Source organism: Bubalus kerabau, chromosome 5, assembly GCF_029407905.1.
Source record: "Bubalus kerabau isolate K-KA32 ecotype Philippines breed swamp buffalo chromosome 5, PCC_UOA_SB_1v2, whole genome shotgun sequence".
In the NCBI taxonomy this organism is placed as follows: domain Eukaryota; kingdom Metazoa; phylum Chordata; class Mammalia; order Artiodactyla; family Bovidae; genus Bubalus; species Bubalus kerabau.
Window position 1 is genome coordinate 105,049,139 of NC_073628.1, and position 27,616 is coordinate 105,076,754.

The following is a 27,616-nucleotide window of genomic DNA, read 5'->3' on the forward strand; positions in this document are numbered from 1 at the left end:
GACAGGCCGGGGCAGCCTGAGGGGCTGCACAGTGAGAGGGCTTCAGGGCTCTGAGCACCTGCCCCGCCCATTGCTCCTCTTGCCACCTCCATTCCCTTTCTCAGCTGGAGCAGAAGGGCCTTGGGCCTCCAGGAGCCGAGGGCAGCCTCTGAAAGTTAACTGGCCACAGAGGCAGCACCCACCTGGGGCTGAACAAGCCTTGTAGATCGCCCAGGCTGTGTCCTTCATGTCCACACCCCCACTGTTCCAGAGACCCTGAGAGCCCAGATGCCCTGCCTCCCGAGGCTGGGCTCCAGCTCCACAGGCTGAGCCTCTCTGACTGACCAGAGGATGGAGGCAGCCCTGCCAGTTCCCGGGGGCCTGGGGGGAGGAAAGTGGAGCCAGTACAGCTGCCCACCCCCAGGCCTTTGCTGAATGTGGGCAAGTGACCAGCACAGGTCCCTGGGGCCTACAAGGGACATGGCAAGAGAATGCCCACCTCAGGTCATCCACACCCACCAGCCTCCAGCCTTTCAGACACTGTTCCTGGCACTCATGGCCTCCAGGGCCTCAGCGCAGATCACAGAGCTGGTCCTGGTGTGGGCCCGTGGCCTCCCCAAGCTGAGCCTGGGCAGGGAGTACCCCAGGAGCACTGTCCCTTGCAGAGGGGCTTGGAGTGGCCCCTGACACCTCAGCTGGCTCCTGTGCCAGCCAGATTCTCAGCAGGAAGAGTGAACAGATCTCCTTAGGACCCCGCCAGCTCCCCAGCTTCTCCAGGGATGGGTAGTCCTGAAAGTGTGTGCACAGAACTTCTCTGGGGGCCTCAGTCTGGGGTCCCAGGCAGGGCCAACGTCCGCCCCCGACAAGACAAGCAGGGCTTGGTGGGGTGGGCAGGCTACAGGATAGTTGAGGTTGTGGCCCTGGCCCCAGGCAAAGTCCAGCCAAACCATCCATGGACAGAGGTAAGGGAGCAGGAACACTGTGTACGTGGCCAGAGAGGGAGTGAGCCAGGAGCCCACGTGGGCAAGCACGGATGTGTTTATTGGAGTTGTGTTCAGGAGTTTACAAGCGTATACAACGTCCCGTACAGAGCAGGGTTTGTGCAGAGCCAGCCAGCAGTCCATGGGGATGGCCATGCTCTGGTCACCCTGGGCGCCTGACAAGCACACCAGGCCTGGCACAGCAGGACCGGGCAGATGCGCGCCCGCACACGCCACATGGCTGAGACTGGGAACAGTGGGAAGGGACACGGCACCATTTTCATATTGTAGAAGCTTTTGTCTCTAAAAAATTTAAATATCCCTCAATGTGTACGTAAATCTTAAAAGGTCATGGAAGCTTTACCCGATCCTGGGACAGGGGTCGCTTCCTCCCCGGGAGGAGGGGCGGGGGCTAAAGGGTACAGCCACACCAGGGACAGGCAGGCAGCCTCCCATCCTGAGCAAACACTGGCCTGCCAAGGCCCGGACTGCAGTGAGGGCGGGGCGGTGGGCACCCAGGCTGGTCAGAATCGAAGCAGAAGGCCGGTGGCGGCAGCACCTAAGGGCTGGTGGGTGGTGCCCTTGGAGGGGGCCAGCACATCCCCACAACCCTCTTGGCCCACGGAGCAGGCACCCTCAGGGGTGCCCCGCTCCTCCTCCGGGGGTCCCCGTGGACCCCTCAGCCGCTGCTGCCGCTCCTGAGCCTGGCGGGCCCGGCTGGCGATGGCACGCACACGGCTCTGGCTGCGGGAGGAGGAGCGCCGCAGGAAGCCCGGGGCACCCGCCACCCCCTCCCCGGCGGGGCCCAGGCTGGTAGGCGAAGTGATGTCCCCAGCCTGCTGGAACCCCGTGAGCCAGCGCAACTGCTCTGTCAGGGCATCTGGCCGCACCCTCCGCCCAGCCGGCCTCTCTCCGGCCAGGCCCAGGCCACGGCCCAGGCTTTCCACGCGGGGAGCAAAGTCGTCCGCAGTCAGGTCCCCGAGGCTCTTAGACTTGGCAGCCACAGTGCAGTCCGGGAGGCCTGCCAGGGGGAGGCGGCGCCAGGGTGGCCCCGGGGCCAGGGGCAGGGGCTGCAGCCTGTCCGGCCCCACAGGCAGCTGGCCAGCAGCCCGCAGGTTGGGGTTGGATTTGCTCTTGGTCACTGCGGGTGGATCCAGGCGGGCGACTGGGGCCGAGCAGGGCCGCAGGGGCAGACGTCCTGCCAGGGTCCCTGGGAGGCTGTCGCAGCCTAGGCCCAGGCCCAGGCCCGGCAGGGCAAGCTCGATGACCGTGTCACTGGACGACAGGCTGGAGGACGAGGACACGCTGCCGCGGTGGCTGCCTGGCTCCAGCCGCTGCCATAGCCGGTCCCCGCCAGTGGCGTCCAACGACACGGTGGGGCAGGGCCCAGCCAGGGGCCACCGTCCACCCAGAGACTCCGAGGGCACCTGCCCCTCGCTCTTGGCCCTTCTGGGCACGTGGCCCAGAGCCCGGGGGTGGCCCTTGCCTTCTATATGGCCGCTGGGGGCCCCCTTGCAGGCCCCAGCAGGGCCCCCAGTGCTGCATTCCCACTGCCTGCTTCCCAGGGCTGGCTCAGCGCTCGCTTGGCTCCCTGTCCGGAGCTGGAGGGGCCTGGGAGCTTCCAGAGCCGCCCTTGAGGGGCTCGCCGAGTGGGTGCTGAGCCCTGTAAAGCACTGGGGCCCTCCAGGGGCATGGCTGGGGGGGGTTGCCCCTGGCAGTAGGGGGCCGGGACTCAGGGCTGGCTCCTCGGCAATGGTTTCCAGGCTGCACAGCGAGGAGACCGACCTCTGCATGGAGAAGGGGCGGGGCTCTGTGGAGGAGAGGGAGAGGCCTGTGTCAGGGGTGGCCCGGGGCTTCATGCCCACAGGATGCCCGCACTCAGGCCCCTCCATGTGCATACAGCTGCCCCCACACCCCACTCCCTCCAGCCCACCCTCTGGTTCTACTGCTGCTGGGGAAGGAACTGGCTTCTATGCCCACAGGCAGGGGGCCTCCCAAGGCTAGGGCAGGGCACACGGGGGCCGGGCCCCGTTACCTGGCACTCGGCTGCTCTCAGTTCCTAACTAGGGAGGCAGCGTGGGGACAGAAAGGAGAACAGGGCGGTCAGCAGGTGTGGGGCTGGCCATGGACACAGGAGGGGAGGCTGGGCACGTGCAAGAGGGAGGCTCAGCTTCAAGCACACCCTCCCCAGGTTGGGTCCGCTCCCTGTGACCAGGGTCCACTCCCTGTGAGCAGGGGCCACAAACAGGTCTGTCATGACCACCCCTGAGGGCAGAGGCAAGGGGAGGGTCCAAAGCAGAGCTGCTCACACGTGTGTCCCTGTCCCTGGGACTGAGGGTCACCTGCAATCTGCTCCCCTCATACTTTGCAAGCTGAAGCCCTGGTGTCAAGGCTCTGAGCCCCTTCCAGGAGCCCAGGCCAGTCTTCCCAGAGGACTGCAGTGCAGGCCAGGGCTGGGGAGAGGCGGGAGGAAGGCCTGGAAACTGCCCCCAGGTCCTGGCAGTCAGGCCAAGGAGGGAGGCTGGCCCTGGCACTGGAGCTAGTCTCCAGAGGCCACTCTTGGGTCTTGACAAGCAGGGCACAGCTCAGACGCCCCAGTCCCCACCCTGGGGTCCCTTCCCAGCCTCAGAGGTGTCAGGCCCACGGGGCACGTCGTGGGCACACAGGGAGCTGGGGGCAGCGGGACCTGCAGGACCAGCTGATGGAGCACAGAGAGCACACGAAGGCCACAGTTCTGGACACGAAAGCGCAGCGGGACGCCGGCCAGGCCATGCGGGATGGGGCGGGACCAGCACGGGGACACTGCCGAGGAGCGTCTGGTCTTACCGGTGGAGAACACGGGGGATTTACTTCTAATCTCCTCCAGCTTTTGAATGAACAGGGCGTTCATCTCCCTCTGCAGGGCCCCTGCCTGCCTGTGGGTACCCTCGGGCCAGCGGGTGGCCCCCTCGGGGCTGCCCGGGCTGCTGGAGTCCGAGGACACGGAGCCGCTGCCGCCCGGCCCGGGATGCCGGGCCCTGGAGCCCTTGGGGGCCCCTCTGCTTCTCCCAGGGGCAGCGTGGGGGGCCCCCAACGAGTCCTCCCAGGCACAGGGCTGCTGGCTGATGGCCGAGTGCTCACCCTCAGGCCCCGGGCTGGGCAGCCGCCCCCTGTGCAGGCCCTCAGCATCCTCGCCGGCACAGGAGCCCACCACACACTTCATGCAGGTGGCAGCCATCCCAGCAGGCCCGGGGCCCACAGGCGCCCGCGGGGGCTGCTCCTGCTCTGGACTCCTCTCCACTGGCGCCTTACCTCGGGGGCTGCGGCTGCCTGGCTCCTCCCGGGTTGGGGCCTCCGGGGTGGGGCCAGGGCTGGAGGGTGCTGCATCGCCAGCCTCCCCCTCGGAGCCCGTGTCCTGCAGGCCCAGGACCAGCTCTGGGAAGGCCTTGCGGCCTGGCTTCTGACTCTTGGTCGGGGCGCTGGCCGTGCGCCGCAGGAGCCGCTGGCTAACGGAGGGCCGGGGCAGGGGCCGCCCAGCAGCATGACTGTCCAGGGAGCCGGGTTTTGGGCCTCGGAGGAACAGGCCTTTTAGGCCCAGAGCCTGCTTGACCTGCAAGAGAAGGAGACACATAGGGGACAGCCGGACACCGGGGGCTGGAGACCGCCCAGCCCCATCCAGCTGAGCTCCACAGGGTGCAGCCCAAGGGACCAGCTCGTTTTGGGGCACCACTTGGGGCAGAGCCTAAGGAGGAGGGTCTCCAGGGCGTCTCTACCAGGGTCAGCGGCAGCTGCATCTGCGGCCTCAACCCAGCCTGCATCGGGTGGAGTGAGTGGGCGCTGGCGGAGGGGCTGCAGGTCTCAGGGCAAGTGTCCCAGGAAGGGCTGGAGGGTCTCCTAAGCAGAGACCTGGGCTCCAGCCCTGTGCCCACTGCACACTCCACCCCTCCAGCCCTTGGCCCCCAGCTCTGAGGGCAGGCTGGCACAGGGCTGCTGCAGAGAACGCAGCGGGGTGAGAACCCAATGGAGCAGCCCCGGTCCCGTTCACCCACCCCAGGCACTGTGGCCGAGGCAGCAAGCACAGCCAGGTGCAGCCCCGTGCTCTCGCCCAGGCCCCTGCCCGGCCCACTGCCTGGAGGTGCTGTCTCTTCCAGGAGGCCTTTCCGGGATCCTGCCAGGCCATGCTTCCAGCCTTGCCCTGCTCTCTGGTCATGGGGCCTCAGAAGCAGGGCCCACGCTCGCTTGGTGCCCCCTGAACCAATGCTGGCCCAGGGCCTTCCCGGGCAGCTGGGCCCAGGAAGTCCCTGCAAGGCCTCTCCCCGTAGCCTCCCTACCCGGGGAGGGCAGCCAGGGTCCCCAGGACCAGCTGGCAAGTGTCTCAGTCAACACCAGACAGGCCTACTGGGTCCTCGCATGCAGAGACCCTGCAAACAGTCACGGTGCCCATGACACGGGGCCTTCAGGGTGGAGGTGTTAGTGGCCAGCACTTGAATCAGCTGCCTGATTCAAGATCCCAAATCCAGAGCAATTTGGTCAGAGTCAGCGAGAAAGTCATTTAGAGGAAGGTCCAGAATTCAAGCTCAGAGCTCCTGGTCCCTGGGGCCTCTCCCTTCCTCCCCGCCCCCAGCACGGGGCATCGAGGCACAGAGAGATTAGAGGGGCACGCAGGCATTCGGGGGGCGGTGCACACAGAAGGAGGGGGAGGGAAGAGCACAGGCGCCAGGAGGGCCGGCAGCTAGAGGACCTAGGGAGGGGCAGGAAGAGACGGGCCGGACCCCGGGGCAGACACAAGGGAGGCCTGGCTGAAGTCCTGGACCTGCCTCGTAAATGCTGCTCTGTGCCTGAGGATGGCCCAGGGGACCCGGAACCACATCCCGACCCACATCACATGAGCTGACAGTCTGCAAAATGCTACCAGGAATCACAGATGCTAATGGGGTGGCCTGAGCATGCAGGTGGGGGCGGGCAGGCCACGCCGCCCCCACGCTGGGGTACCTTCGAGCTCCTAACAGAGCTGTGCTTCTAAAAGTAGACTTTGGACACACAGAAGCCCACTGCAAGACCAAAGAGACAGAGTGAGGCCGTGAGACACCGACAGCAGGCGTGCAGCGAGGAGACGGAGACACAGGACAGACAGGGTGACCACGGACGCACGATGGAGCTGGGAGGCCAGTGGGGGCCCCCGCCGGCAGCACCCGGGGCCAAGGAGCGAGGCAGGAGAGAGACGGTTAGTGCCGGGAGATGCGCGGACCCCCGTGTGTGCCTGACAGACCACCTCCTACAGCCCCGCTGGGCCCCGGACACAGAACCGGGGACCCCTGGGCTCTGCACACTGGGGAAGTGGGAGCAGACCCTCTCCTGGGGTAAATGTGCTGGGGTGAGAGGGAGACGGGGGCAAAGCCAGGCAGACGCCTTCAAGGATGGACAGAGAACCGGGGACCCCAAGCAGTAGGGGGTGCTCAGGGGAGACGGGAGGGACCAGGGGTGCCTGGGAAGGACCATGGCTCCCACATCCTGGCAGACACGGAGGCAGGGCTGGCAGAGGGGCATTGGGAGCCCCGCCAACCCCTTCCTGGATGGAGACACAGGCCCATCAAGATATCCACCAGGGACAGGGATGGGGGGGTGGGGTGGGGCTGGTATGCCCCTTACAACAAGTGATCTTGTAGGTGGCACTCACCTTACCACTGATGTCACTGACGGCCACATGGACAAAGATAGAGGCTTCTTCCATCCCCTCCAGGTACACGTGCCGATAGCCTGAAACAGCAGAGGGTAGGCTCACCCCAGCCCCACACTCTACTTAAAGGTCCCGAGGCCCTGATTACAACCCACGAGCTGGGTCCTGAGGACTCTGCTGCCTTCAGGAAGCCTCCCAGGACTGCCTCAGCTGCAAGGATCTTTTCCTCCTCTGGGAGCTGAGGTTAGAGCTCCCCTCCCCCATCCAACCACACAGTGCTGTGGCCTTGAACCCTCCTCCTCAGCGCTCTTGGTGTCCCCAGGCCCAGGCGAGGCAGGAGCCAACTCGCCCCCTCCTGGCCTTCAGGGAATGCACAGTAAGGGCACTGGCCCCAGGCTCTGCCCTCCCCCACTCTCACTGGACCCTGCGCACCTGGCATCATGCTGCTGAAGGCCAGCGTCCTTTGGCCGATGAAGTCACGCCCAATGGGGTCGTGGTCCCAGACGAGGAAGCGTACTAGCGCTATCTCAGGCATGTGTACCGTGAACACCAGGGTCTCCTCCCACATGGGGTTGAATCCTGGAGGCCGCCAGGAGGAGGTGTCTGTCACCTCTGTCCCATCCCCACCTCTCAGGCCATCCCCATCACAGCTCCAACCCGGAGGCCACCTGGGCCCACACCCTCCCCCAGCAGCTTCTCCTGGGCTGGCCGTTGGCACAGAGAAGCAACGCTGGAAGGTCAGGTGGCTGTCACTGGGCTCCCCACCCAGGGGGCAGCCTGGGCAGTTATGTGAGTTACAGGCTGCAGCCCTTGCCCTTCCCTACCTGGTCAGACCAGCATCACCAGCACAGGAGCTGTGATGGGGCCTGGGGGCACAGGCTGGCCTCTGGGTGCCCACACCCCTCCTGCACCCCCACCCTACCCACATGCTCACCATTGTCGTCCACCACCCGGGTCTGCTCCTTGTTGCAGTCCACCGGGAGCCCGATGACCTCCACCTCCACGAAGGGGTCGATGATCTGGTACACAGGGCAGAGTAGCACCGCAGGCCAGGCTGACAGCCAGGCCCTCCCGCCTGCCCAGGCCCTCCCACCTACCTCCCCTCGGTCCCCCAGCATCGAGTCCCGCGGCTTGGGCAGCTGCTGACCACTGATGATCCGCAGCACCAGCTGCTTCTTGAGCTGCCCGGGCAGGGGGTCCTCAGAGTTAGGGTTGAAGATGCCTGTGTGGGGCCGGGGCAAGAGATGAGCAGGCAGGGTGAGCCCCCCACCGGCTCACTGGGGCAGCCCCAAGGCACCCACTCCCACCTCTCCCCCATTGACTGGACGGGAGTCCCAGGTGCAGAAGGGGGACGGGAGGCAGCACTCCAGTGCAGGGGTGCCGAGGGGCCGGTCACCTCTGTGACCACCCCATGATGTGCACCCAGCTCGTTTCCTCATGGGTGAACCACAGGGGCTCAGTGTGGGTGCGAGGCCACACTGCCTCTGGATGGGTGACTGGGTGCCCGGTGATAGGGTCCAGGGTGACAGCAGGAAAAGATCCACAGGTTGCTTTCAGCACACACGGGAGAAGCTGAGGGTCTGAGAAGGAGCAGCAAGTGCCCAGCCAACCTCGCTCAAGGGCGCCTCACCCGGGGACCCTCGTGTAGGGGCGGGCTGGGGAGGGGCTCCCGATCCCGGCAGGGTCGGGGTTCCGGGGCCGCGTCCTCACCCTGGCACATGCACTGAGGCTTGAGCACGTAGCCACAGCTGCCGTTGGCGCTGAACTTGGCCCGGTTCAGCTGCAGCATCCGCCCCTCCGACTGGTAGTTCAGGGCGACTGCCAGGAAGGACGCGGGGTGGCCAGGTCAGCACGGGGTGCAGGCATCCCACCTCTGCACTGCCGGTGAGCCCAAGTCTGCTAGGGTCACACTAGGCACAACCAGGGCCCTGCGACCCGGCAGGACTTTCCTAGAGTCTGCACAGCGGCCCCTGCACAGGGGCAGAGCTTGGCCAGACTGGGTCTTTCACCACCTTACCCTGGGGTCCTAAGGCCCCCACCCCCGCGGCCCCTACCAGTGCCATCCTGGTGAGGGTGACTGGATACCTCCGAGATTCTCCCGAGTCAGGGGCGAGAGAGCTAAGCGGAGCGACTGCGGAGTACCCGGCCACATCTCCCTTGCCGCCCAGCCGCCTCTGCTGCCCCAGGGCCCAGGAACCCACCCATCTGGCAGCCGGCGTTCCAGAAGGGCTGCGGGTTGTAGTTGCTGGAGTCCACGCGGTAGGAGGAGGGGTAGATGCGCGAGAGCTGGTGCTGGTTGAAGCGTAAGTACTGCGCCGGCTTCTGCTGCAAGATCTGCTGAGCCTTGGTCTCGCTGAAGGAGGACACCTGCCAGCTGGACGCCACTGAGGGCCGAACGGGTCTCGTCAGGGCACTGGGTCTGGGAGCACCCCCACTAGACTCCGTCCCAATGCCCCTGCCCCTCACTGGGCCCTGCCCCCAATGCCCCTGCCCCTCACTGGGCCCTGCCCCCAATGACCCTGCCCCTCCGTGGCACCGCCCACCTCCAAGGCCCCGCCCCTCCCCAGGCCCTGCCTTCAATGACCCTGTCCCTCAGTGACCCCACCCCCTCCACGGCCCCGCCCCATTGGCCCAGTTCCCTCCCTGAGGGCCCCCAGGGCCTTGCCCTGCCCCGATGCCCCCATCCCAATGGCCCCCGCCCCTCCCAGAGCCCCACTTGTAGCGACCCCTCACCCTCCGTCTCCACGTCGTGGGTGCCCACAGACTTGGTGTACTTGACCAGGTCTGAGAGGGCCCGAGACAGCTTCATAGTCTTCTTCTGCCTAGCGGCCCTGCAGGAGGGGGTTGTTGGGGTCAGGACCTGGGTCTCACTCCTCCCCTTGAAGCTCTGGGGAGCGTCCATCAGGCGCCAACTGTGCCCGTGTATTCCAGGGCTCGGGTCACACATGGATGCACTGAGAGGTAACGCTGAGGGTGGGGGCAGGTGCTGAACCCAGGGAAGAGCACCGACCCTGACCAATCCTAAGGAAAGGAGCACAGGGAGCTGCCAGCCCTGCACCCTGGGGTCGCTGCCTCGAGCCTCCATGCCCCCTCTGAGCCTGCACATCTGACGCCTGCTGTTGCCAAAACAACGGCCTCAGCACTTTCCATGCAGCCATCTCTTCAAGGACCGAGGATGGAGGTGGGCACTGACCCCCTGCTCTGGCTGCCTTGGGAGTCCAGGTCCTCGTCCCCCTCCTCCACACTGGCTGCCTTCTTCAGCTTGCTGCTCTTTTTCTGTGAAGAAGGAGGGCAGAGTCAAGATGGGTGGAGTCTCAGACTTGGGGAAGGAAGGATCTGCTGACCTGGGGTCCTGGCGCCCATGCTTCAGCTGGGCCTGCCCCTCCTCTGCAGTGCCCTGCTCAACCTGGGCCCTGGAGGACCTGAGCTCTGGGCATTGGCCACTGTCGACCAAGGGAGAGCCATCGAGACACCTGCTCCATCCAGCCCTGACCAAGGCTCCACACCTGTAGCCTGAGAAGGCAGCCAGGAATCCCAGGGACTCTCAGGGCTGGAGAAGCCCCCGCCCCACCTCTGGCTGGGGGACATAGGGGCAGGCTCCCTGCCTGGGAGCCGGGCAGACCTTGCGCTTGGAGAAGCTGCCCACGAGGAGCCGGCTATTCCGACGGCTGGTTCCGGCCTCCTCCCCGATCTCCACGTCCTCCTCGAACTGGAAGCAGAGACAGACAGGGGGCTGAGTGAGCCCAGCCTCAGACCAGGCCAAGGGGCATGGGCAGGAAGCTCCGCCCAGTGCCTCCTTCCTGGAACGGGGGAGCTGAGAGGGACCTGGACGAATGGGGTAGCTGGGCCTTGGGCTGGCCGCTGCCCCAGGCCCTCGGGAGGCACAGTCCCCACCCACATGGGGTACACAGAGGCGGTTGCCAGGAGCAGGGGCCTGGCCGAATCAGCTTCCCACAATGTCCCACTCCAGACTCACTAAGTGCCCAGTTCTGATTCTTCCCCATGGATGGTGATTGCATAATGAATACCGTCAGTGTGTCTGGAATATTCCGTGGAGTGCCTGCTTATGTAATCCTCGTTCGAGGATCCCAAGCTCAGGAGCCCTGACCTGCTTCTCACAGCTGCGGAGGTGTTACCTCTTTAGACAGTCCCCAGGGCTGTGGCTGTCCACTGCTTGCACCTGGGGCTGCAGCGAGTCTCCTGAAGCCACAGGACCGAGCCTCCTCAGCACCATCTACAGAACACGTATGGGCAGCTCCCCTCCCGGCCCCTGCCCCCTTCACCAGGAGGGGGCCCGGTCCTGGCAACACTGTGGCCTGTCCACCTCTGTCATCTGTCACTGAAGCCCAAAGCTGTCATCCATAAAAGTGAAAGTCACTCTGTCGTGTCTGACTCTTTGCAACAATATGGACTATACAGCCCATGGAATTCTCCAGGCCAGAATACCGGAGTGGGTAGCCATTCCCTTCTCCAGGGGATCAGACCCAGGTCTCCTGCATTGCAGGTGGATTCTTTACCTCCTGAGACATCTAGGGAAGCCCATGCTGAAGCTCAGTTATACTCCTGGAGTGGCTAGAAGCTTGTGCCTGTGTCCCTGAGGCCACTCGCTGCAGCCACCGCCAGCTGCCCCCCCCAGCCCCTTCCACAGATGCCCCCACAACCCTCCCAGCTTTGTTCAGGCTGTGCCTACCACACCATGGCAGGAGCTGGTTTTGCAGCCGACATTCCCTGTCGGGGAGGGGTTTCAGCAAGACGTACACACCCTGTGTGTGAGCTTGTACACACATCGCTGGGGGCGCCCCTGCACATGCTCCTCCCTCAGTCCCCTAGCTTCACCCAGCAGATGAGTGGAACCCTTCAGGTCTGGATTCTGGTCACCAGGCAGGGAGCCTGGAGCTGGAGCGAGGGACAGGAGGCCCTCAGGCCCAGCAAAGAGGGGCAGGGACAGCCACAGGCCCATCCCCCCGGATGCCTTCTCTGCTCACATGCTAGAGAGGGGGCACCTGGCTGGAGACACGGTCTGCAGTGTCAGGAAGCTCCCGGGAGTCACCCCCCAACCAACTCCGCTGCTCTCCTGACCCCAGTCCCCTTCTCCACCCTCCGGGGAGTCCTGTCTCCCACTGGTTGGCAGGCTACATGGAGGGGTGCTGGTGCAAAGCCCAAGCCACAGACCCTGGCTAACGGAGGCTCTCAGGAAACCCATGAGCTGGCAGAGGCATGGGAATCTATGTTCACGGTGTTTGCAGCCAGCAAGGCTGACACACCTCTTGGCTTGTTAACCCTCGCCTGGAACCCCATGGTCACCCAGCACAACAGTCCTCCTTAATCTAGGTACAGAGCAGAGAGGTACGTGCTGGCCCAGCATCCTGAAGAAGTGCTGCGGCCAGGGCCAGAATCCGCTGTCACCCACCCCCTCCCCTGGCACCCCAGCTTGGCTGGGAGACAGCACCCCTCTCCATCCTCGGCAGCGAGGGGTGTGGGCAGCAGGGCCACGTCAGCCCCTCCCACCAGCACACAGAGCCGGATGTGTCTTGTCTCACAAAATGGGCTCTGCAGGACCAACTGGCACCCTCCTAGCCCTAAGGCCAGCCACCCTGCCCGTCACAGCCCCCACGGGGTTCCCCCCAGGCCACGCTGCTGATGTGACCCTCCTCCAGTGTTGGCCAGTCCCTCCAGATGGCACCACAGCCGCTGGTCCTGGCCAGCCCAGCCTGGCCCCCAGGCTTTACGTCTGCCCTGACAGCCCCCACACTGTTCTCCCTGTGAAGGTACTTCCCAGAGCTCAGCCGCGCTTCCCTGTGAGGCTGGGGGCCTCCAGGCAGGGGGCAGCTGGACAGCTGCCAGTACTTCCCGGGCTTTGAACCCCTCCCAGTCCCCACCAGACCCCCGAGGCCACACCCAAGTCCTCTTCTAGGAGGAGCTGGAGGTCCCTAGGGGGCTGCCATCCGCTCCTGCCCACAGGTGGGGAGGGTGGGGGCTAGAGGAGTTGCCCACAGACCTCTGGGGACAAACTGTCGCCATACCAATGGCGCGGCCCCGCCGTGGCCATCTGCCTTGTGACACTGACAGCTGCTGGTCTCTCAAGATGAGACTCGGAAGAGCCAGGTGTCAGCTCCTGGAGGCCCCAGGGTGGGTATATGCACCAGGGGCAGTGTGTGTGTGCAGATGTAGGTGTGTGTGTGTGCAGGTATGAGTGTGCAGATGTATGTGTGCAGGTGTGTGTGCAGGTGAGTGTGCAGGTGTATGTGTGCAGGTGTGTGCGCAGGTGTGTATGTGGGTATGCAGAGACCTCACATGCCAGCCCCTCTCCCAGCTGCAGGCAACCCCCTTCATGGCCTCAGGGCTCTCACCTTTTTGGCCTCTGCCTTGGGCCCAAGTTTGCCAGGTGGGGGCAGCGTGGACACGGTGAAGTCGCTGGGGTCCTCACAGTCCCGAATCTTGGACTCTTTCATTAGGGAATCCAGTTTCCTCTTGGCAATGTTTTCCACACGTTTCCGGTTGGTGGAGGCCTGTGAGAGGCAGCCAGTCATTGGCCTCCGTCCCCCGCCTCAGGCAGCAGTGTGGACTGCATCCGGGGTCTCAGCAGGGCCAGCGCCACCCCCCCTCCTCTCACACTTGGCACTGACCACAGGCTCACTCCTGCATCACCGTGCTGGTCCTCACCTCCCCCCTGCTCCCCCCGGAGTGCACAGTAGGTGTGCCGTTTGTCCTGGGCCCCAGACAGGCCCAGGCCCATCTGATTCCAACGCCCGCCTCCTTCAGCTGCACCACACTGCCCTGGGACCCGCAGATGAGTCACGGGTGCCCAGCTGCCACTATGCGCTCAGGGCGGCTCAAGATCGGGAACCGACCACCATCCACCTTGTGTCTGGAGGAGATGAATGGGGGTGGGGGGCAGCCCCAGTGCGGCAGGGTATCTGGGCACCCCCACACCCAGGGTACAGTGGGTGCAAGGGGGCCAGTGCAGATGTAGGGTTTACCATTGCCTCGGGCCAGGCAGGGAAATGCACAGGCCCACCCAGTGCGCGAAGAATCCACTGCCTCGGGGCTTTCTAAAACAATTAGCCAGCAGGGCCAAGAACTCTACACAATTGCTTTCTCATCCGATGGCCCCTCAGGGAGAAATAATACCTCAGCAGCGCCCAGAAAAGGGAGGATGCTAATTAGAGGCCCCCCCCCCCCCACCTCCCCATGGCCACCTCCCCATGGCCCACTCCTCTGCTGCTCAAGGCTGGTGCTGACTCCTCAGCCTCTCAGCACTGCCCCAGCCTCACGAGCTGGGAGAAGAGGTGACAGTCGCTCCCTGGGAACTCGGGGTTTGTATCCTGTGCGGGGGTGGCTGGGCAGGGGGGCCCCTGTGGCCCAGGCCGACTGCATGCCCAGCAGCCTGGCAGCTGTGCAACTTACCCTCAAGCTGCCCCATGCCCCTCTGTCCCTGCTGCCTCCATCCCCCAACCAGGCCATGAGCTGGCCCTTCAGGGCTGTGGCTCCCCCATCTGGGAAGAAGGTCCCCCCTCCTCACTCACATCCCCGTTGAGGAGCTTGCAGTCTTCATCGATCTCGTCTGCACTGTCCTCATCAGACACCTCGCCCTCCTCAGCATCCTCACTGATGTTGGCTGGGAGCTTCTTGCCCTGGGGGAGCAGGTGGGCCATGAGAGGGGCCCTGCGGGAAGTGCTAGGAGGCCAGTACCCACAGGAGCAGCAGGTAAGGGTGGGCACCTTTCCCAAGCTTGCTCGTGGCTCTAGGGCCAGGGGCAGGGCCAGGGGAGGGCCAGGGGCAGGAGCAGCCCTGCAGCAGCAGCACGGGAGGGACATGCCCTGGTGTGCATGCCAAGGGCCCTAAGTTGATGGACCTCCCTGGGGAGATGGAGGCCAGGGCAAGGGCAGGTCTTGTCCTGACCCCTCACATCTATCACAGATGGTGTGGAACCCCAGCTGGTCTGGAGCAGGGCCCTGCCCTGCCCTGACCCTAAGTCAGAGGTCGGAGGTCAGAGGCTCAGCAGGATGCTGGTGCCAGGAAGGGCAGGCAGGGTCTCACCTTCACCAGGATCTTGCCCTTGAGCACCTGGGGAGAGGGCAGCGTGGTGGCATCCTCGCTGCTCACTGATGACAGGTCCAGCTTGTCCCCAAGAATGTCGATCAGATACTGGGCCATCTTCTTCTGCTGGATGACGCTGCAGTGGTTCTCGATGGACAGGATCACTGGGTACCTGTGGCCCCAAGATGGAAGGAGCAGGATGAGGCTGGGGGAAGGCCAGGTCCCACCATGTAGGACCGCAGGTCACCTGCAGCACTGCATGAGGAGGGGGGTCTTCACAGGAGCCCAGGAGAGATGTGGCTGCCAGCCACTCTGGGAGGGTGAGGACTTTTCCTGGTGGCCCAGCGGTTAAAAATCCACCTGCCAATGCAGAGGATATGGGTTCAATCTCTGGTCTGGGAAGATTCTACATGCCTTAGGGCAACTAAGCCCACAAGCCACAACTACTGAAGCCTGAGTGCCCTGGAGCCTCTGCATTGCAATAAGAGAATCCACCCAGTCCAACCAAAAATAAATAAATAAAATTTTTTAAAAAAAGCAACCGAGTGTGAAGGATAGGAACCAGAAGACCTTGAGGGTGGGTAAAGAAGGCATGTACTTCTTCTCCTCATAAGAAAAAAAATCAAAGGCAATTAGAAACTCCAGGAAAAATAAAAGGAAACGTTCAAGCAAGTCATAAAATGGGGTCAAAAAATGACGTGGACTGAACTGAGGTGCAATGTGGAGCAATGGACAGACTGTGAGAAAGATTCCCAACCACCGAGATCCTGGGGACACTGTCTGGTGTGTGGTCCTGGGGCCCAGTGTTGGCCCAATAGGAGGGAGATACAGCCTGGCACAGCTATGACCTGCGTGGTGCAGGTAAGGAGAGCAGTGTGGGCATTTTTGTAATAGGCTCTTCAGTTGTTTGATTTATTCTTTTCAGTCACGTGCACGGTTACTTGGATTTTTGTCAAAAGGCAACATAATCCTTTTAGAAAATGTAAGTAACCCCAGCCTAGAAGTTACAAACTGGACCAAGAGATGGCTGAATCCTGTGATGCAGGGAGGCAGGGCCTGGGCAAAGGTGCTTCTCGCCTCAGTCCTCAGGCGAGAACCAAGTGCCTGTAAATATGATGCAGGCATGGGAGGTGTGAGCCCCATCCCGAGACCCCAGCAGGCCCCTGGCTCTTTGGCAGATTCAGGAGACCTGTGTGTCCCAGCCCCACTGCCCAGGATGCCCCCGCACCTGCAGTTCCAGAGGCCAGGCTGTCCTGCAGAGGGCCCCCATGCCCACCCCCTTCCCAGACAGAGCCTGGGCCAGGTCTTCCCAGAGGAACCCCTCTGTTTCTAGTTCTTAAGTCAGTCTCCTTCTCGTCTTCATTCAATTAGCTCTTCCCTCGCCTGCAAGCCTCGCTGATTTGGGGTAACAAACAGTGTGGGGAGGCGGTCTTCTATTTTCAGAAACTAAACTGGATTTTGTTCAATAGTGTCTATAGCCACAGCTGAGTGACAGCAAAGTGAGTCTGGACGCAGAGTGGCTTCTTAAGGACAGTCAGCGCCAGCGGCACTGTTGGAGGCGTCTGACACCTGGCGTTGCTACCGAGTGTGTGGGGGTGGGGTTGCTGCCACACACGCCCCTTCCAGCCCGTGCTGCTATCGCACCCACCGCCTCTCCCCTCCTCCACCCCTTCCCTGCCCCTCATCCTCAACAAGAAAGCCCGAAACCAGCACCTCGGCCACTACAACCACTGCTCCTCAGAAAGGATGTGGGGGAGAGGCAGGAAGAACCCCTTGATTCCTTCCCCCACCTACCCCCCCAGGGCCAGCCCCCGAGTCCCAGTCACTCACTCATTCTTGATGAAGGCGTACTTGTTGATGGTTTCAATGACGTCTTTGAAGAGGATCTTGGAGGTCAGCGTGTAGCCGTGGTGCACGATGGGCTCCCCATCAGGCCCGTCCCAGCAGTCCACTGCAGGCAGGCAGACCTCAGTGGGTTCCAGGGACCCACAGCCCATGGGCTCTAACTGGAGGCAGTCTTCCTGCTCCACAGTTAACACCAAGAGAGACCTATGCCAGCCCCTGCCAGACACAGGGCTCCTCGGGGAGGCCCCCGGGGCCGAGCGGGGGTGCAGGGCCCTGGAGCCCAGCGCTCACCCTCCACACAGCGGCAGCCAGCCTGCAGGACCCGGGCGTACATGTCTGCCCTCGACTGGGACGTAAGCTGGTCGCCTGCGAGGTAGGTGTTGTGAGACGAGGTGATGAAATAGTGGCTCAGTGGCTGCGTCATATCCTGGTGCACGAGGCGGTGCTCTGGGTTGAAGATGTCGCCGGCGGGGCTCCGCGTGTAGTTGGTGAAGCCTGTGGGGAGCAGCGTGGGTGGAGGGGCAGCGAGGGGTTCAGCCCCCATGTGCCAGTCCCGCGCTGGGCTCAGCTCAAGACCACCCACCCTCATGGCATGTGGCCCCCTTGGCACCCCACTGGCCTGGCAGCACTGCTGGGCCAGGGTGGCACCCACTCACCGTCAATGCCCATTGCCCCTTTACTCTTGTTCTCTGGGCAGGGTTCAAACTGCTCAATGATGTCACGACAGCTCTCAAGGGTCACGCCCGTCACCTAGGCCAGAGCAGGGGGCTTGAGACCAAGCTGGCTTCAGGCAGCCCCTCGTCCTCCTCCACCACGGCCAACCCTCCCACCCCACCTCTGGCCACTGCATCGCCCAGGGGCCAACATGGCGGGGCTGAGACTCTGGTCCTTGTAGTGTGCTCCCCCCACTGGGGGGCTCACTGGCCACCCCTAGTGTCACAAGACTTGGGACTCGATGGCCAGCAGAAGATAGAGGGTCCCCTGGCTTTGGAAGAGCTGGCGCTGGCTAAGGATCCCTGCCAGGGGGAGGGTCTTTGGCCTCATCAGCTGGGCCATCCCCCACTGACGCCGTGCTGGGGGTCTCAGGCTAGCAGGAGTGAGGCCTGGTATGAGAAAGTGCAGGAGGGCCAGGACTGTGTCCCATCTTGGAGGAGCGGAGGGGTCTCACCCGGCCCCTCCTGCCATCTGCCCAAGTCCCTCTCAAGAAAGTTGCACACAACAGCCAAGCCCAGGTGGCCCCATGTCAGAGGCTGAGCGATTCTTAGAGCCCCACAGTGCAGCCCCCAGGAACCCCCAGCTCTTGGAGATAGGCCCACCAGCAGGGCTTCCTGGATGCCCCCAGGAATCTGGGGCAGGTATAGATAGTGGAGTGGACAGATGGGGTCAGAGTTTGGAGCAGCTGCAGACCCAGGAGGCCAAACCACCCAGCTGATTTGGGCCCCAGACTATAGGGAGAGTTGTGGAAAGCTTAGGGCAAAGGTCAGGGAGCAAGGGGTCAGTGCTGCCCTTCCCACACTGGGACCCATTCCCTCCCTCCACCCCCAAGTATGCCAGCTGTTGGGACAGTTGCCCCTCAGCCTTGTGCCAACACTGCCCACAGCCAGCCTGGTACCCACCTCTCCTGCCTGGGCGAACCCCAGTGTCCCCATCAGCAAGGCAGGAGGGAGGCCCCAGCAAACCGTGTGATGGCAGTTGGGGGGAGGGGACCCAGGAGCACAATGCGGGGGCAGCTCCCCGGGTCAGGACACTGGCAAGAGGTCCAAGGTGACCACCACCCAGACCCAGGATGAGTCCACGGCCACTCCTGGTTCCCAATACCCAGCCCCCAGCCCTTCCCAGTGGTGGTCACCCCCAGCCCATCACCATGAGCTGACACTGTACGTGAGGCAGGTGGGATGAGGGCCCTGAGAAGTCCTGGGGCCAGGGAGTCTGACCCCAGAAGGGCAAGGCAGCTGGGGCCTGAAGGTTACCCCAAAAGTGGCTCTGCAAGAGTCCCGGGAAGTTACAGGCCTGGACCCTGATCCCCATGGCCTTCTCCCACAGCCTGAGGGGCAGTGCCTATGCAGTCTGTGTCTGACACCCCTATTCCCCACCCCCTTGGTGAGTGCTGTCTCCTCAGAGGATGCTGACCTTCCCCTCCTCTTCCACGGACTTCCAGCCTCTGTCCACCAAAGCTGGCAGCACCTGGCCTCCACGCAGACCCCTGAGTTTCTGGACCCTGAGCTTTAGTTAGGCAATGCCTCTTGGAGAGATGGAGCTGCCTGGGGTCTAGGACAGTGGGCAGGCATACTTGGCTGGCCCCCACAGGCACCCACACATCTGCTGGACAAATGTTTGAGTGAGTGGGCAATGGGCGCAGAACCCTGGGGGTGTGAGCCCAGGTGGAAAGGCTGGGCCATGGAACCTAGGCCAGGAGATGCTCGACACTAAAGTCGGGGCTGTGGTCAAGCTCTGGGCAGGGGCACGGTCAGAGCTGAGCTGCCCTCCTCCCCCACCTGCTTGGCGGCAGGGTGGCTGATGACAGCCTGGGCTGGTCCAGTATATGGGCCTCAAATGCCAGGCTGGTGCCCACTCTTCTCCCACACTGTGGACAGACTCAAATGCCTAGGGAGGCTGAGGGGAGGCCACCTTGACCAGGAGCCTGGCTCCTGCCAGGGGGCCCTCACCTTCTGCTCCACCTCCAGGAAGCGCAGCAGGTCAGTGGCGTCCAGGTGGTCCTTGTGGTTGCTGTAGGTGAGCATGAGCAGGTAGAGGTCCCGGCGTGTGGACATCATCTTGTAGAAGGCACAGAACTCCTCAAAGCCTAGTGTCCCCTGGTGGTCATCCGTGTCCGCCTCCTGTAAAGCAATGTCTCTGCATCCCCTCATGTCCCATCCTGGACCTCGACTGAGAGGGGGCCTTCAAGCCCCTCACCCCTCAGGCAACCCTGAGTCAAGAATCACCTTTCCCCCTCTCAAGGTCACTGCCTGTATCAAAGGCTCGTGGAGGGGCTCATCGTGCTCCCTAAGTCCTACAGCAGCAGCCTCACTCTGCCTCTCCCACCAAGAAGCCACCACGTGATCCATTAATACAGATCTCACCCTACTTGCCCCTTTCCTAGCCTTCCAAAGTCAACCAGCACCTGAACCCGGCAATGTCCCCCCACCTTCAGCCAACAACATCCACCCAGTGCCCATACTGGGCTGTGATCTGTAATCACAGTTGGCCGTCCATCGATTAGAAAAGCACAGGGCCGCCAGGCATGCAGAAATCCCCAACTTCAGCCTCTATCAGCATCTCTTCAGCAGAGATGACAGGTCCCTGATCTCAGCCACTGTCCTCACTTTTCTCAGTGAACAGCTCACACAATACCCACAGGAACCCCCGCCCCAGGCAAGCCCACTGGGCTGCTGATGAGACCACAGGCTCCTTCATGAATCCACTAGCTCAGGAAGGATGCACTGTGATGTCAGACTCGGGACACCAAGAGTCAAGGCCACAGGCAGACTCAGAGGACAAGGGCACTCAGTAACAAAGTCTAGGCTGCCCAGAAGATGCCAGAGGTGCTACAGAGCAGTCAGGCCCTGAGTGCTAGGTCAGGTCCTTGGCTGGCGGCTGGGGTGGGGGTGGGGATGAGGTGGGGGAGGTGACTGCCTGGCAAAAACAGACACCAGGTTCAGCACCATGGACAGCAGTGCTCACCAGCCCTGAGCCCAGTCTACATGTCTTTCCTCCTATGGCCACACCATCTGGGATGGCTGCAAAGAGGCCCCTCTGAATCAGGAAAATCACCCACGAGCCAGGGGGCCACAGCCACCCCCAAGTCCCCGAGCCCAGAGAGAGTGGGGCTCTCGGGAAGTCTATCCCTGCCTTTCCTGACCCTGTGGCCTGACACCAAGGTGGGCACCCAGCAAGCCTGTGTCCATCCAGAACCAGTCACCCAGGTGGGGTGCCCATGCCTTGGCTGGAACAGGACCCAGCCCAGAGTCATCTGTGCTGAGGCCAGCAGATGCCAGTGAGGACCCTGTGTCTGCCCAGTTTGAGGGCGGCCCTGCATCTCAGAGCTGGCAGGACACGCCCTGCAGGTCAAAGGGCCTCTTGGGGACAAAGCCAGGCTGGGAGCCCTTCCTGGGGCTGAGACTGAAGCTGGGAGAGATGCCCATATGCTGAGCATCCACCCATAGGGTCATCTGGCCTCCCTGAGGGCTCTGAGCTGGGCAGCACACCCAAGGCACGACTGAAAACCCTTTGGGATGATGAGGCCCTCTGGACCCAAAGGGATGGCCCCAACCCCTGGGCCCGAGGAATTCCTTCCGACGTGGTTCCGTGGCTGCTCTCCTCTCCACAAAAGGAAACTGCCGTGGCTGAAGGCACACACTGGCCGGAGCCACACTGCTGGGCCAGGCCTGGAGCCACCCAGGGTGCTCATCATGCAGGAGGCCCAGGGGCCACACCAGCCTCGCCCACATTCCACTGTTATTTTAGACTTAATGAAATTATGCTCAAGCCTCTCTTTACCCACCACACAGATCTATCCTTTGATTAGGGCAGTTCCAGGCAGTAGAAACAATATTGAGATTTCTCGACAATAAAATTGATGTTAATTATCAGAGTGGCTCTGCCTGGCTGGATGTCAGCCCTCTTTCCCTGGGCCCCCAAGTGCCCACGTAGGGCCCCATGCAGATGGGCCAGGAGGCCCAGGTGCTCAGGGGACACCAGGGACAACAGCCACTATGGGCAGAGCTGCCCAGGGTCTGAGGTCAGCATTCCTGGTGACAGCCCCCACTGGACTCTCTCCAGATCCTCGCCAGTCCTTCTCTCTTGCCAGTCCACCTCTCCAGTCCTTCTCAAAGTGGTCTAGACAGTGCCCAGATACCAACTGGCCTGGGGCTGCTCAGGGTGCTCTGCATGGGCCCCTCTTGCTCCCAGAGGGGCTGGGGATGTGGGCTCTCTGGAGCTCCCAGTGGGGGCGTTTTCAAGCCAGGACTTGACCTTAAGGTGCCAGAAGCCTGTGCCCACTCCATGAGGTGCACTCATCTTTTGTCCTGTCTCCAAGGCCAATGTGAGCCCTGTTGCCTGGCCCCTGGCACAGCCTCAGGTTCGGGCAGGGACTGCTGACCCCCGAGCTGCTCCCAGAGGCAGAGCAGGCAGAGAATGGGGTGGGGGTATGGCTCTGCAAGCCTGAGCCACCTGCCAGTTCCTCACTGCCCAGGCAGGCTGTGTCCCCGCTGGGCCTTCAGGATGGGCCATGTGAGACCCCCCAGTCCTCAACCAGAATCTGAGATCATCCAGTTCACCATGCCCCCCTCCCACCCCTGCTATTTACACAGACCCACACACTCTGAGCTGGCCAGCTCCCCTTGCTCCAGCCAAGCATGACTTCCTGTCCATCACAGGAGCCCAGGAGGGAGCCGCCAGGGCTTGCGCCTGGAGGGGCAGCTGGCTGTGTGTGTGCATGTGTGTTTGCGTGTGCACATGTGTGTGCATGTGTGCATGCATGTGTACGCATGTGTGCACGTGTGTCTCTGTGTGTTTGTCTGTGTGTGTGTGTGTGTGTGCATGTGTGTTGGGGCATGGCACCTCATTCAACCTCACAGAACCCTTTCCCCAGCAGCAGTGAGACAGCGAGTCCTGAGTGAGGGCAGGCTTTGCTGGCCCAGCCCCACCCAGAACCAGGACCCACTGACACCACCTGCCTTCCTCCCCTATCCCAGCAGGGGTTCCGGAAAGAGAGAAACTCATTACAGACAATAAAGGCAGCCGCTCAGCTGAGGATGCATTTTCATAACTGCTAACAGCAGTGGCAGCAGACCGCAGGGGAGGCGTTGGGTGACCAGCACTGCTGCCCGCAAGGCAGGGCTTCTGCCCCCCATCGGGGCTGGGGAGTCATGGGGTGGGGTGGGATGAGGGTACAGGCCCTGTGAGTGGTTTCCTTTGCTGGCCAGGCACCTGTCACGTGCCCAGTCCATCGGCCAGGGGAGGCCCCGGGAGCTGCTGCAGGGAACGAGCACAGCCAGAGGCAGCAACTTGGGGTATCTGACTGATCGCCCCTCAAAGGTCCAGACCAGCTGCTGCCTCGCTATTTGATGGCACAGCCCAGGACCCTCTGCAGCTCGGACAGGGTGGGGCTGCTCCCGACACACACCTGGGTCTGGGCTTACCTTGAACATCTGCTTCACCCTCTGCCGGGGCAGGTTCACGTTCAGCTTGTGAAGCAGCTGCAGAACCTCGCCAATGCTCAGGCTGCCATCCCCATTCTTGTCGGCCTCGTCAAATGTCTGCTTCAGCCACTTTGGGGCCAAGTTAGGGACCAACGTGGGTCCAGCAGGGCCAGCCATACCTCCCCTCCCCTCCCATTCCCGGGCAGGAAGGCGTGAAGGACCCCATCCCAGTGCCGCTTTCCCCAAACACATGAGCCAGCTGGGGCAGGGAGCCCACCTAGGTGGACAGCGAGGGTGCGTCCTGGGGCCCGCCCGCCCGCCGCACGCGAGGATATTGGTCCCGGGTGCGCTGGCGGCGGGCCAGGCTGTCCTCGTCGCTGATGCCGGCCATGAGGTAGCGCAGGCCGGTGACCCAGGTGCGCGCCTCGTCGCCGCTGGGTGAGACCAGGTCCAGCGACTCCCGGTGGCTGCCATGGTAGATGCTGAAGCAGCAGTTGGGGTCGAAGCTGCCGTCAGGGTAGCGCTGGAAGATCTCCGACTGCCGCCCCTCGCTTACCTCCTGGATGGAGTCGATGGAGACTGCAGAGGTAGGGGGGTGCAGCACGGTCACGGCCCTCCCCAGGGTTTCCCTCCTGTCTGAGGCTAGGGGAGGGGGCATTTCAAGGGGCCCTTGGGGTGTTGCTGTTCTGTCGCTTGGTCGTGTCTGATTCTTTGCAACCCCATGGACTGCAGCTTCCTTGTCCTTCACTATCTCCTGGAGTTTGCTCTAACTCATGTCCACTGAGTCAGTGATATCATCCAACCATCTCATCCTCTGCTGCCCGCTTCTCCTCCTGCCCTCAATCTTTCCCAGCATCAGGGAAATCTTTCCCACCCTTGAGGAGAAGGAAAAATCACAGATATGCTGGGGCTGGTGAGCTCGCCTCTTCCCATTCCGCTCTGACCCTGAGGTCTGCCCATCTTCCCTCTGGCCATTAAAGAGGTCCATCCTCCCCAAGAGAAGGGCTGCCTTCCTCCAGTCAGCCACCCTGGGTCTGTCCTCTGCGTCTGGAGTGAGGAGAACCAGACAAGCCAATTCCATCTGTCAAGCTCCGGCCAGTTGCCTCTCATCCTGGGAAGGCAATTGCTGGCCAGCACGGCCGAGAGCCTGTGGCGATCTCTGTGATAAACTCTGGTGCCAGCAGGTGGGAGCCAGGGGTGGTGGGGCCCCGCTTGGCATGTGCCAGATCAGGCTGCAGGAAGAATTTCATTACTGGCCACAGTGTCTGGAGCTCCGTGGAGCCTGTGTTCAGAGACTGAATCCTCAGGAAGAGATGAGCTCAGAGGTCATCCTTAGGGTCTGTTCCTGTGCACTCAGCAGGGTCCTTTCACATTTACCAGGGCACAGGTAGTCAGCAGCCCCTCTGGGAGGAGGTGCCCTGAAGTCAGCACAGCCAGGGACCCCTAGCATCACACGCTCCGCCTGGCTCCTGCTGCCTCTACCCCCAGCGCCCGGTGCCTGCTCCCGGAGGTGGGATTGGCACCCCTCTGGGCATGACCGTGTCTGGTGCAGTAATGGTGGGTCTCCCCGACTTACACTGTGAAGGGTAGCCTCACTCCTCTGTCCTCTGCCCCCACTGCCCCCTCCCTGGGGGCTCCTGCTTCCCCTGCACCCCCTGCCTGGAGGGGGCCTGTCCTGCCTGCTTCTCCATCCAGCTCCCTGTAGCTCACATGTCCTTGGCGAGGAGGCAGGGGTTTGGGGCCCCCAGATTAGGGGATGCTGACAGTCAGGAAATAGCTGCCTCTCACCCCATTCCTCTCTCCCAGGGACCCCTCCAAGGCCAGAGTCAGCTGGTCTCTCCCATCCTAAGCCTGCTGGCCTCAACCTACCACCGCCTCCCCAGAGGGGCCACCATGACCCTGTCCACCGCTCCCCTCTAACTGCCATCCGGTGTCCTTCTCGTCACTCAGCATGACGTGAAGTTATCCTACCATCAGGTGGTGTCACGACCTCACACCCAAAGACCAGAGTCACGTGGGTTAAATTCCCACAGCAAGCCCAGCACCGAAACAGTGCCTCCCGATGGAGCATAGGGGCTCCTGCCTGCACGGCTCACAGTGACTCCACCTCCACGGGGCCCACAGAGCAGTCCCAGCCCCTTCCTCCAAGACACCCTCCCAGGGGGCTCCACAGTGTGTCTCTCCTGGGCCCCGTGGTGGTGGCAGCTCCCATAGCAACCACTGGGCTCAGGCCCTGCCCTGGCACATCTGCGTCTCTCCAGCTGCCAGAGCCAGAGGAGGGGCGGCAAAGTCCCCTCTGTTACCTGCAAGGGCTCACGTGTCCCTCCCTGACTCCCAGGACCCCCAGCAAGGTCCCTGTGCAAATCCTCACAGCTCATTACCCTCCTGACCCATCCAGACAGCCCTGCAGCCTCCATGCCCCTGCCGGCTGCTCACGCCCCAGGCTGCCTGGGCCAGCACTGGGCACCAAGTCCTGTCCTCAGAGTGCCCAGGGGGCCAGACCAAAGGTCCTTTTGCCTCTTAGCCCCTCCCAGCACCTGGCACAGGGCTGGGCATGGGTGCCACCCAGTCTCCACGGAGTCCCAGAGGATCTGCTGGGTGGACAGCAAGGCCGGGGCCCTCCCTCCCCGAGTGCATCCAGAGGCCACCACGGCTCTCCAAGGCCAGCTGAGCCCGTGTTCCAGGCCTGGGGACTTTCAGGTCTCAGGGTCTTGCTGCCCTTCCCACTGCCCGGAGGCTGCTCTGGGAGGGTCTCCTGTCCCAGGACTGCCCCACTCATTCTTGGCCTTCTCATTCTTGCATGAGGAGGGTCTCCTGCCCACCCCTCAACCCCCAGACAACTCCATCACTCTTGGCCTTCTCATTCTTGCATGAGAAGGGTCTCCTGCCACCACCACCCCCACCCCCAGCCACCGGGGCCAACCCACTCACTCTTGGCCTTCTCATTCTTGCGTGAGGGCCGCCAGCGGATGCAGGAGCGATGCTCATCCAGGAAGTAGAAGCGGACGAGGCCCTTGGAGCTGCCCCGGAGCTTCACCATCTGCGTCCCCGCCTGCATGGCACTCATACATCGCTCCACTGGAGGCCCACCGAGCCGCCACACAGACAGACCGACACAGACAGACAAATGGAGCACTGGTGAGTGCTGCGGCAGCCCCCTGCTCACCACAGCCTCAGGTGTACCCCCAAGTGCTCACGGGGTGCAGAGAATACCCCCCACCCATCAGGGCACCAAACTCAGACCCTCCAGGGCTGCCTGTGACCCCAGGTGCTGGCCCAGGTCACAGATCCAATCTGGGACCCTGCTCAGTAGCCAGAGTCCACACAGAGTTCAGACCAGCTCTGCCCAGCCAGGTCCATGAGGCTGAGGGTGCACCCAAGGGCACAAGTCCCAGAAGGTGCCGAGCCCTCACCTTCCTCACAGGGCCTAACTGCCTCCCCCCGACCCCTCCCTCCTCCATCCATTCAGCCTCCGTCTGCAGCCTGCACATCTCCCATGTCCCAGGGGAGGGGATACTGGCCAGGACAGTGGCCCCCAGGGCTGGAGAGGTAGCAGGCTCCTGAAGTCCCAGGGACAGGACCATCCCGGCCCCCCTTGGGCCTTTACAGCTTCTTACGGAAGGCCCAGAACCAGGAGGTGCCCTCTGGGGAAGCACCAAGTCATTAACCCACGGGGTCCCCTGATGAGGGACCCTCAGGTGGTGTGGAGGCCTGTGGCAGTGCCAGCCCCAAGGGACCAAGCAGTGGGAACTTCTCAGAGGAAGCCAACCTCTGTTCTTGAGCTGCAGGCATGGTGGGCTGCGGGGGGGCGGGGGCACCCAGTAGGGACAGGTGCACAGGGTGGTGGGCTCCACTGAGACACCAGGAGGTGAGGGGATGGTGTGGCCGCGGGGACATAGTAGCAGGTGAAGAGAGGAGGCTGGGGGTGAGGACAGGGATGGTCCAGGGGCCTAGAACAACTGGGCCAAGCCCCACTCCCCCAGGTGGACAGAGACCCAGTGGAACGGACCAACCTGAATGGGGCCCTCCACAGGCCAGCCCCACTGGGACAGACTCTACTGTCCCATCCCCCCCAGAGTCTCACCGCAGTCAAGAGCACCCACTCTGTCGGCCTCTTAGGGCCGACATGTCTGACCCCAGCATGCTGGCCTCTCCCCACCGGGGCTGAAGGTGCTACTGACCCCAAAGTACCAGGGATCCCCTCAGAGAGTGTCCAGCCAGCACATCCACCAGGACCATGCCCTCGGCCCCTCCTTGCTCCTGACTCCCCCACCCCTTCCTTCCCCACTGCTCGCCTGGGGTTCAGCCTCCAGACCCCAAGTGGGGGGCTCAGAGAGGCAGACCAGGGGATGCTGTCAGAGCCCCAAGACCCTCAGAGGGAAACCGAGGGGTCAGGAGGTTACAGGTTTGCATGGGGGCTGGTGGGAGCTCCCAGGCTTTTCACACTCCGAGGAGCAGCCCCACCCTCCTGATTCCAGTGACCCTGGTGCTGGGCGGGGCTCTGGCAGGGAGGAGCAGACCAGTCCCCGCCCCAGACGACCAACCAGACAGGCCAGCCCCCTTACCTAGTGGGCCAAGCTGCCACTGTGGGGACACAGCCACGCTCCCGCCGACCCAGAGGAGGGCCTCCGCCAGGCAGGCCACGGTTCCCTTGGTCCGGCTTGGGGTAAGTGGCCAGGGGACGGACATGCCCCGATGATGGCTGGGGTGGGTTCACGGAGGCCAGGGAGGGCCGGAGCCCCCCACCCTACCTAGGCAGTGGGTCAGGTGGTGGCGGGCAGCCCCAGAGCTCCACGGGGCCCCCTTCTCTCCTCGGCTCCCTCTTTCCCTCTTCGCTGGCCTCTAGCTCCCCTGCAGGGCTGTTCCCAGGCGCCTCTGGCATTGGCCTGACTGTCACCCGCTGTCTCTGATGGCCCCTGTGCCAGTCTGCCCCCCTTCCAGGGCCACGGAAGGGTCCTGGGAGAAGCTGCAGCCCA

At 63.0% G+C, this 27,616-nt stretch overlaps 1 protein-coding gene across 1 annotated transcript; it reads right to left on the reverse strand.

The window, feature by feature from the left end:
- Positions 1-1,483: 1,483 nt before the first annotated feature.
- On the reverse strand, positions 1,484-27,329 carry PLCH2 (phospholipase C eta 2). Its single transcript, XM_055583791.1, has 22 exons — positions 27,206-27,329; positions 25,572-25,718; positions 22,966-23,219; positions 22,641-22,769; positions 19,167-19,337; positions 17,157-17,250; positions 16,792-16,995; positions 16,486-16,606; positions 14,656-14,827; positions 14,142-14,249; positions 12,966-13,124; positions 10,238-10,315; positions 9,809-9,891; positions 9,349-9,446; positions 8,817-8,999; positions 8,326-8,433; positions 7,713-7,837; positions 7,550-7,634; positions 7,048-7,194; positions 6,616-6,695; positions 4,251-4,548; positions 1,484-2,769 (listed from the first exon to the last, which is right to left on the reverse strand). Exons 1-22 carry the CDS (start codon positions 27,327-27,329, stop codon positions 1,484-1,486), a joined length of 4,254 nt encoding a protein of 1,417 aa, XP_055439766.1.
- Between the last annotated feature and the right edge of the window lie 287 nt (positions 27,330-27,616).

What these genes read in the sequence shown, in the direction of transcription:
- PLCH2 (XM_055583791.1), bottom strand. Translation starts at nt 27,329, where the DNA reads ATGTCCGTCCCCTGGCCACTTACCCCAAGCCGGACCAAGGGAACCGTG. An exon ending in TGGCTGCCGCTGTGTGGAGG is followed by an intron (nt 16,607 to 16,791) that starts GTGAGCGCTGGG and finishes GCCTGCCTGCAG; the next exon opens with TGGACTGCTGGGACGGGCCT. An exon ending in CCAAGGCAGAGGCCAAAAAG is followed by an intron (nt 10,316 to 12,965) that starts GTGAGAGCCCTG and finishes CAGTTCGAGGAG; the next exon opens with GACGTGGAGATCGGGGAGGA.